Source organism: Linepithema humile, chromosome 2 (genome assembly GCF_040581485.1).
Source record: "Linepithema humile isolate Giens D197 chromosome 2, Lhum_UNIL_v1.0, whole genome shotgun sequence".
In the NCBI taxonomy this organism is placed as follows: domain Eukaryota; kingdom Metazoa; phylum Arthropoda; class Insecta; order Hymenoptera; family Formicidae; genus Linepithema; species Linepithema humile.
In genome coordinates, this window is record NC_090129.1 from 32764151 (window position 1) to 32774895 (window position 10745).

General features: G+C 31.7%; 1 protein-coding gene across 1 annotated transcript; it reads left to right on the forward strand.

The window, feature by feature from the left end:
- The first annotated feature begins 161 nt into the window (after nt 1-161).
- On the forward strand, nt 162-9963 carry LOC105674915 (fatty-acid amide hydrolase 2-like). Its single transcript, XM_067349934.1, has 10 exons — nt 162-1350; nt 5283-5500; nt 5669-5888; nt 6039-6256; nt 7901-8012; nt 8184-8479; nt 8550-8651; nt 8995-9162; nt 9252-9434; nt 9553-9963. Exons 2-10 carry the CDS (start codon nt 5330-5332, stop codon nt 9655-9657), a joined length of 1575 nt encoding a protein of 524 aa, XP_067206035.1. The 5' UTR covers nt 162-1350; nt 5283-5329; the 3' UTR covers nt 9658-9963.
- Nucleotides 9964-10745: the final 782 nt, after the last annotated feature.

Sequence of the window (10745 nt, forward strand, 5' to 3'; positions counted from 1 at the left end):
ACCACATCTCGGCGGTCGCCATCGGCCCGCTCTCGCTCGTGCACAAATGCGCGAAGTGCGTAGCAAACACACCCTCGTGGCTTTCGCTCGAACCCACGAGCCGCCTCAAGGAACGCGGCCAATAAAGAAGTCGGATTAGCCTTTGTCCTAGTCGCATTACCATAATTATTCTGCGCGATGCACCCCGTAGAACTATTTCGAAGTTCTTTAAAACGTTTATATATATATATATATATATACATATATGTATAAAGTAATCTACACTGTACAGTGTACGGATAAAAGGTGAGATTTTTAATGCAAATAATCTGTAAAAAAAAAATTGTATTATAAAACTTAAAATTTATAAGAGGAAAGTTTATATATTATTATATTTTACTGCAACTAAATATTAGTATATAGAATTGATGCAACTAACGTTGATTTTAACATCAATTCTTCCTAAGAAGAATAAATAGTGTACGTATAAATAAATGCTTTACAAGCATTCTTTGACTTTAATTTAAACATTATAAGCTAACATTTAACAACATAATATTTTTCTAATTTAAAATCAATTTTTTTTAAGTATAATCAAATTACAAATTAATATTTAAACATTTCAAACATTTTCTGAAATATTATCAATTTGAAACACTATTTTAATCACACTGAAATTTAATTTAGTATTTTGAATTAATGAATCAAATAAAGATTTATTGCGCAAAACGAGTTATTTATTTTAAACGTCTGAATTATTCAATTGAGATCAATTAAATTCAGTTTTATTCAATCTTAAGAATAACTCTAAAAATTAAGTTTCTTTTTAAAACTTTGATTAGCGATAGATTATTGCATAGCTAATAAACATTGAAAAACGCAATCATTATTATGCGTTGTAATGTATTGAATAAAAGCTCTTTCCCGTAAATCAATCATTTGATTTACGTCACTATGTATTTTCTTATGTATTTTTACATAGTTATTAATGATTGCTCGTTCATACAGAGCATACGAGGGCACTCCCCACCGAGTACGATGTATGTTAAAATTTCATGAGCAGGCATCGTTGTATCCAGTTTCTTTCGCCTTGCGTTGATGACATATAGTCGAGGTGCGATTTGAAAAACTCATTGTACAAATCGTTGGGTAATCAGTCAGATCATCGGATTGGCGCGCGTTTGCAAATTCGTGTGTTTACGAGTGCACGATTTTTCAGTTGCATAAAAAAAAAAAAATATTATTAAATAAATTCAGGGACACTCAAAAGCAATTTTACAGGTATTTTTCTCAAGAGTTTTCTGGCTTCGAAGAAATAAGAGTTGCTAGTAAGATCCGCTGCTCACTAAAATTAACATCGCTGCTTAAACGGTATGTACCGGCATTAAAAATTATAAAACAATGTTTTATTCTAGAAATTTTGCTATTTTACAGAGTAATAGCAATTTTTCTTTACTATAGTTTACATACAGTATACATTACATTGCATATAGTTTACATTTACTATAGTTGGACATTACATGCATTACAAAATAAGTACATGACAATTAAGAAAAAACGTTATCTATAATTACTTTTAAATGATGAGTATATTTACAAATGCGTAAATTATACTATTCAAATTTGATCTACTTCAGAACTACGATAGTATAGTACTACATAATGACTTATATAGCTTTGATATTTATAAAGTTCGCCATAAAATATTAGAATAATATCATGTTTCATTTTTCATAATTTGATGACAAGAGTTTTTTTAAATGTAAATAATTTTTAAAAGTAATAATTTCCTTGAAATATTTTTAATAGATTTGCTAACAAAGATTGCTACACTATAGATAAGAAAAAAGAATTTTTGTATGTACAATAACTTTACAATGTAAATTATTGTACATGGTTGCAATTAAAATAAAATTTGTTACTAAACAATAACGAATAAAAAAAGTCCTCAAACATTTATAACAAATTTTTTATAAATGATTTGCTTGTTATGTAATGTACACAAAAATACAACCGAATATTCTTTTATAACTATTAAATAATTTGAGAATGAAAGGGCTAAACGTGCACGTATTTGGGAATTGCGCATTTCGTGCACAAAAGAATCACTATGATCAATTAAGAAATTACTTCTGGTGTTTTTGTGGTATATTTGTGGTATATATTCTATTATTTATAATTGTGGTATATTTGTGGTATATATTCTATTATTTAATTATTATATTATTATTTTGTTGTCTGTTACTACTTGATTACTTTATTATGGAACATTGTCGCTCGACTTTTTTCAAATATTTAGATATCAATGTATTTTATCACAAAATTATAACAGTATTACAAAATTACTTTAATCTATCTAATAGTTCTTTTTCAAACTATATCATAATAGTTATATATTTTAAACCTGTAAAAATAATCTTCTGCATTTTCCCGCAAATTTTCCAGAAACGAAAAAAATGTTCTATAATTTTCTTGATCGCGATGCTTACAATCAAGCAATTTACGCGTGACCTATGCATACTCTACGAGTCTTTCAGATTTCAATGTATAATCAGCTTGAATAAATCTCGAACAAAATTTTACTTCTATAGCCGAAGATCAAAAAATTTTGTTTTGCAGAAGTACTGAATTATTGGAAATATAGTCTCATGTGTATTCGATTTTACATATTTTTGCTGTACACACTAATATTGACCGAGCATACTTGACCAAAGGGCAATTTTCTCGAATGGTATTAGTCGATTTACACAAACATTTAGTCATCTGCAAAAAATGTCGTCGCAAAACCATTGAGAGAAAAAACTATTTAATATGTTGTCTAAGCTGTTAAAAAACAAATAAAAAAAACACCTGTGAGAAATTAAGCGTAAAACTTCTGAATAAATTTAAATAGAAAAATTTAAAGATTACTAAGTAACTGAAATTGTACGCACCTAATCTTATGAAAATCTCTACTTCTTTATTCTGTATCGTAGAAAATATTGCAAATATAATTTAATAAAACAATTTTTGTAAGTGATAAATAAAATAAAGCTCAATTAAAATTACAAAGAGAAAAAACGGCTCGAGAGTTATAATAAAATGTCACGCGTCTTTTTATGTATCTTAAATCTTTTATGTATTTACAATGTCGTCTTTGAAATAAATACAAACCTTTCGGTCAATCATTCAACTATTCTCAGAGTAAACGCAAAAATTTTAATTGCAATATTATAATTTTAAAATACGTAGTTCAGTGCACCTCAAGACATAAATTTAGTGTCACGAAATTTACAAACTGAATTCATGCTATGAAACATATATCTAAAATAACTATGAATCTTTGTAAGTTTTACTTTTATGAGAGAATTTCAATACATCAATTATTATTCTTTCAGTTAATTATACTTCTTAAATATAAAATATTATAAAGGTCATTACACGATCTAATAATATCACAACTAGATTACAATCGATGTGAGATCGAGATTTAACGTTAATACACGTCTATAAATAACATCACAAAAATTCGTGTAAAAGTCGTGTAATATGAAATGTCGGATTTTACATTAGTTCAATATAATAAAGCGGTTCCAAGCGTTCAGCAAAGCCGAGTATATAACGGTCCGGAGTATATAACGGTCGCAAAAGTGTTAAGATTTGTTACTAACAAGAAAGGTTCGGCAACCCGAATTTAAAAAAAAATATAAGGTAAAAAGCGCAAAGTTCGCACTCACACAATTGAAACGGAGCGAGTACACACTTGAAAGAGAGAGTGAGATACCTGAGAACAACACTAAAGATAGATGGAGAAAATTTGTTACGAATTGCGATCATACGTGATTTCTTTTCGTTACCATTAATCCACAATTTGACTTTTTTTTCTAAAAAGATTTTTTAAAACTAATTGCACAGGTGTCGGCCTATTGCGTGTACTTTTGTTTTGTGTGATAAATAAACTATTCTGTTCAAGCTCAGTAAATGTATTAAATTAATTGACTACATATACGAACTTTTATTCCAACATAATTAAATGTAATTATGTAATTTGTAATTATTTTTAACATTATTATTTATTAAAATAACAATGTAATTTAAATTGCCATACTAGAAAAAGTTGGTACATGAAATAATTTCCCCAGCGCGCTATTCACTTTTATTTTTTCGAATCTTTATGTTACATAACTTAATCAACTCAACATTATAAAACAGATCAGAAATGTTTGTCTCGTTAATTTACATACTCACGCGCTGCAACGAAGAGCAAACGCAAATCATTATGTTAAGTGTCTTTTTCGTTTAAATTACGCTGAAGTATAATGAATCACACGTTTTGCACCGCAACATCAATATACGGAAAAATCATGAGTACATAAATAGTAAATGAGTATATATTTAAACAAAGAAAACATACAATTGTAAAAGGTTTGAATAAGATTATTTGTTTCCTTATTATTAATTAATTAAATTTTTCAAAATTAAACAGGTAATGGAAAATATTTTTTAAAAACATTTTTAACATAATATTAAAGACCATTAAAAACCATAATATTTTATATTTAACATTTTTTCAATATCTCTTATGGTTACAAAGATTGCGAAAAGTATGAAAAATTGAATTTTCTTTGAAAGAAATAGCTTTTTGAATAGGTTTATATGTATTACATTTCTGCAAAGTTTCAAATTTAAAAAAAAATTTGGGTTGTCAAATCTTTTTTGACATTGTTTGTATTTTTAAGATATTGTTGATTTTTTACTCTTCAACCAGTTTTGTTTTTTATCTAATTATGTACGTATCTTTAAAACTTTATTATCTGGTAATGGTATTTATTATGTGTATACTAACATATCTGTTTTTAATTTGAATTAAACACATGAATTATTACTGAATAATATAAAAATTTAATTCCTATTTACGAACAATTCTGAATAAGAGATATAAAATAAATAAAATAATGTACATATTGCTATTTCATGAATATAATTAAAAACCTAATAATCTATAAATATGACAAAATTCAAGATAGAATTCTACAGTATGTGTCAAATAAAACACAACCCAAAAAGCAAATTTTGGAAATAACGACGCGGGAAGTGCAGGCAATAAAATATTATTATTAAATTCGTACGACAAATGTTGCAAATAACCGCCACTTACGGTTTTACAAACGCCACGTTTTATTACGGAGTAAATTCATCACTGTGCCTTCACGTCGAAACCAGACACTTGATCGAACTCTTGTTACGCTTGATTGAACCAGGAAACTCGGTTCCATATCGTTTCACAAACAATTCTGCCAATGTTAATTAACATGTTGTTAAAGGTTGCAGACTATTTGTGCAGAGAGTGCCTTGTTTATTCTACAGAACAATGCTGCTAAAAGTACGCGTGCCATTTAGTATCATAAACGTCGTATATCGAATACTAAAATGGATTTACATGTTTATCTACAAGAAACCATCACAAAATATACCACCTGCAACGAATCCCTTATTTACATTAAGCGCTACTATGCTAGCTAAAAAAATTAGACAAAGAGAGGTGAATGTACTAATGACACTTTTACAGTGACACTTTAGTTGTCGTACTATCCTCTTTTATCGTTTACACCATAAAATGATTTTACTATGATTAAATTTTATTATAATTAAATACAATTTACTGTATGTTTTAGTAAAATAACGAAAATTGTTTATCCAAAAAAATTAGATAACAAGCTATGTAGTAGTGAGCGAATATATAGAGCGAATTAAGGAAGTGAATCGTCATTTAAATGCCGTTGTTGACAATCGATTCGAAGAGGCCATAATTGAGGCAAAAGTCTGCGACGAACAATTAAAAACTGAAAAATTTGATACCGAAACTTTAGAAAAGGAAAAGCCGCTTTTTGGTGTGCCGCACACTGTCAAAGCATCTATCGCTGTCAAAGGTACAAATAATTCGGATTCTTATGAAAATATCTCAATAATTCACTACAAAAGCTCGTTAATGAACGCAATAGCATCCTAACAAATTTTATTTTAAAAAGATGCAAAAATAACTGCTTGGAATATTTAGTCATTGTTTAATCGCGTTACAGGATGCAGTTATACTGGTGGCATTTTAAGTCGCAAAGAAATAAAAGCGACTCGCAATGCCGAGATCATCGAATTGATCCGAAATGCTGGCGGCATCCCAGTGTGCATCACAAACATTCCAGAATGGTGTCTCGGGTTGGAAATAATGAATCCGGTATACGGACGCACTTATAATGCTTACGATAGTAGATTTGCGGCCGGCGGATCATCTGGCGGAGAGGTAATTCAGCTACAATTACACACATATGTATACCAGCAAAATTGTAACTGTACCAGTTTAGAAAGTAACTGTACAAATTGTAACTACTTTGATACTGTAAGTTTATGTGTTCTACAGTTTTTTTTTTCGATTTAAGTCAAGATCGGAAAGTCTCATATAAGCAAAAGATACATTGCTATTCATTAATGCGACTCTCATCCAGAATATTTTCTTTTCTTGAAGAAAATACAATGATAAGCGCACCTCTATTTGAAATTTATCGCATGTTTTATATTAAACATTATTAGGTTTTATTAGGTGTACAAAAAAGTTCTGAGCTTTAGATTTTATACAACCAAAATAACAATTTAAATTTTATATATCTTCCCACCCTTTTGCGGTTTTAAAGCGTTATTATTTGGCCTTCTAAAATGCCATATGGTTTGGCGTTTGATGCACATAAATTCAAAAATCAGTAGTGTTCACGATGGCATTAACAAAAGAGCATATTCGATTTTCCATCCACTTCGCGTTTCATCTGAAGAAAAATGCTGCTGAAGCCACTGCAATGATTTGTGCTGCATATGGAGAGAACGCTGTAAGTCATGCTACATGTAAAAGATGGTATCAAAAGTTTCGCCAAGGAGATTTCAGTCTTAAAGATGAATCGCGTGCTGGACGCCCTGAAAAGATTGAAACGGACGAATTGCAAGCACTGCTGGATATAAACTCTGCGCAAACTGAAAAGGAGCTTGCAGAACAGCTTGGCGTTACGCAACAAGCCATTTCCGTACGATTACATACGATGGGAAAGGTTCAGAAGGAAGGCAGATGGGTTCCGCATGAATTGTCCGAAGACAACAAAAATCGACGGCGTGATACTGCACTCACTTTGCTTTCAAAGTTCCGGAAAAAAGATTTTCTGCACAAAATCATTACAGGCGATGAAAAGTGGATTCTTTATGATAACCCTAAACGTAAAAAATCATGGGTTAATCCTGGTCAACCTTCGACATCGACGCCAAAGCCCAATATCCACGCCAAGAAGGTTTTGCTCTGTATCTGGTGGGATTGGAAAGGTGTGTTGTACTACGAGTTGTTACAACCGGGTGAAACAATCACGGCAGACCGCTACCAACAACAATTGACCAATTTGAGCGATGCATTAGAAGAAAAGAGGCCATTTACTGGCCAAGGACGTCGTAAAGTGATCTTGCTTCATGACAATGCTCGACCACATGTTGCGAAAGCGACTCAGGACCATATCTTTGCGTTGGGCTGGGAACTTCTTCCGCACGCGGCGTATAGCCCAGACATGGCGCCTTCCGATTACTATCTATTCCGGTCGCTGCAGCATCATTTGGCTGATACACATTTCGTGAGATTAGAAGAGATACGAAAATGCATTGATGACTTTATCGCTTCGAAGCCGGTGAGTTTCTATCGTCAAGGAATTCGCAAGCTACCCGAAATATGGCAAAAGGTCGTTGATGCAAACGGAGAATATTTCGCTGATTAATATTTTTTTATAAATATATAGAATAAAGAATGAATTTTACAAAAAAAAGCTCAGAACTTTTTTGTACACCTAATATATTAAACATTTACATAAAAGATAATCATAAGTTAAAGAAAAAGAATATTTTAAACACTATCTTTTTTAAGGCTGCGTTACTCGGAGCAGGTGCTTCTTTGATTGGAATTGGTTCGGATTCAGGTGGTTCTGTACGATTACCAGCTATGTTCAATGGAGTTTTTGGATTCAAGCCTACGCCTGGTAAATTGATTGTTTTTTAATTTGAGCGTTTCAACTTTTTTATTGGCTTTAATTTAATGAACTTCACCTTTCAAAATGTTAAATATTTATTATTTAAAACAAAGAGAGAATAAAATAAAGAAAAAAAAACTACATATTAATTCATTGTGTAATCTGTTTTTTGTCTTGCAGGAATTATTTCAACTAAAGGACACCTACCAAGCTTTGATATAAACAACCAAAAACTTGTAACCTTTGGTCCGATGACGAGATACGCGGAAGACCTCAATCTGTTCATGAAAGTACTAACGTCAAAATCGGGACATAACTTGCATTTGAATGTGCCGGTGGACTTGCAGCAATTAAAAGTCTACTATCTGCAAGCAATGGACAATTCATTAGGCATGTTGCCGGTATCATCGGAAATCAAAGAATGTGTACTGCAAGCCGCGAATCATTTCAAAAACCATGGTATTCATACGGAGCAAGTACGGTATTTTTGCTACATGTATCTAGCATATCTATGCAAATGATTTAACGTGTTACTTAATATTGTAGTTACCAATAGAGTGGCCAGCAAATGTCGCTGAAATTGCAAGCGCTTCAACTTTCAGTGTACTAAATATGTATTCCTTAATAGACGAAATACACGATCCCATGGTATGTAAATATAATATCGCAAAAAATAATTTTACAAAATAATTCTGATTAAAATTCAGTGCTTTGTTAATCAAAGAAGAAGAAGTTAATCAAAATTCCATCTCCGATGCGGAGACAGAAAACAAAAGTTTAATTAACATTTGACAAATAAATATATTATTAAAATATTATTTTTCTATTAGAGTGCAATCTGCTTATTTTTCTGACATTATAAGACACAAATATTATTATGAATAACGATTGACGATTGTCGATAAATAAAAATATTTTACTTTTCTCATAAATGCAAATGTAAAATTCAACTTTACACGCTATCGTGTTATCAATCATATTGTTACTGCAGCTTCAGAAGTATATAGTTGTTGAATTGGGAAAATCTCTGCTCGGCATGTCGTCGTACACGAAACAATTGCTTTTTAACATCATGTTGCTACAGACTCGTTTACCATTTTCAAAGTCCGACTTATCATATTACACAAAAAAGGGAGAGGTACTTCGACAAAAGTTGCTGGTTAGTGGCTCAAATGTTAATTATATAATGTACAAACTGGTTTTTGACACCATTATTAACGAATTTTTTTCATCCCTCTTTTTTTGCAGGATTTGTTAGGAGAGGACGGGGTATTTATTTGTCCAACTTTCCGAAGCTCGGGAATTTTGACGAATTTTACTTATTGCGAAATACTGAACAGTTCCTATTGCGTTATATTTAATGTTCTCGGCTTTCCCGCAGTACAAGTGCCAATGGGATTAAATCGCGATGGATTACCTATCGGTGTTCAGGTAAATTACTAATATAAGATTTTGTTTCCCTTTCTCTCTCTCTGTCTCTCTCTCTCTCTCTCTCTCTCTCTCTCTCTTTCAGACTAGTCGATTTATTTAGGAACATATTCAATTACAGGTGATAGCAGCGCCTTATCAAGATCGCTTTTGCTTGGCGGTTGCAAAAGAACTAGAAAGTGCTTTCGGCGGCTGGGTACCGCCGTCGGCAACGGCATGCGCATAACAAACTGTTAATCGCTCTTAATTAATTTTATAAATAACAGATATAGTTACAATTTCACTTTTGCTAAAAAAAGTGAAGAGTGAAATCTATAATGACAGCTAACATAAGTCTAAAGCTATAACAAGTTGTTTCCGTAATCTCTTACAAGCACATGTACTTTTGTACTTGTGTTTTGTGTTTTTGAAAACTCTGATTTTTGAGTGTAAGAAAATTTGTTAATGTACTAGCAATTATTTTGCAGTAGACATTGGTTACGCTCAGAAAATAATAGTTGGATAATTATTAAATAAAATTTATCGATAATTATTTTTTAGATTGTACAGTTTTTTTCCAGATTGTAAATGTTTCAAGACTTATCCATTTTATAAATCAGCGCTCGGAATTAGTTGCACATTTCGGGCCGATTTCCGAGACGACGCCTCCTGTTCCCCCACTACCACCCGGCCGCTGGCGGCCGAGCCGCCGATAACTCTGGCTCAGGAGTGTTTTATATTAAAAATAGGTTGGATTGTTTAGGCATCTTTCAGAAAATCGTAATATTTTCATCACTACATAAATAATGTTTTATTTTATAAATACATAATACATATATATATTTAATTATTAATGAAAATAAACAATATTTATGTAGCAAAGAAAATATTACTATTTTCTGAGAGGTGCCTCAACAACCCAGCTTATTTCTAATATAAAACGCTCCTGCGCCAGAGCTATCGGCGGCTCGGCCGCCAGCGGCCGGGCGGTAGTGGGGGAACAGGAGGCGTCGTCTCGGGAATCGGCCCGAAATGTGCAACGAATTCCGAGCGCTGAGTTAATAAAACAGGAGCCGGATAGTATTGCACAAAAGTTCATTTTATTAAAGAATTATTACAAATCTTTTGGTCTAAAAGATGTGGCCATCTTCAGTATAAAATTGACATAAATAATGTAGTCGTAAGTAGAGAAACGTTGATTAGATAGTTAAGATAGAAACGCTCTCGAACAATGGTTATGATTTTGGTAAAACATCCTCCGATAATATGGTTTGTACATTTTGTTGCTAGTCTTATTTAAAGTGTGTAAAGCCGAGGAGCATCTTAAACGGTCTG

Coding starts and splice junctions, on each gene's coding strand:
- LOC105674915 (XM_067349934.1), top strand. CDS start 5,330: ATGCTGCTAAAAGTACGCGTGCCATTTAGTATCATAAACGTCGTATAT. Junction 8,013..8,183: donor TGGATTCAAGCCTACGCCTG/GTAAATTGATTG, acceptor TTTGTCTTGCAG/GAATTATTTCAACTAAAGGA. Junction 8,480..8,549: donor ATGGTATTCATACGGAGCAA/GTACGGTATTTT, acceptor TTAATATTGTAG/TTACCAATAGAGTGGCCAGC.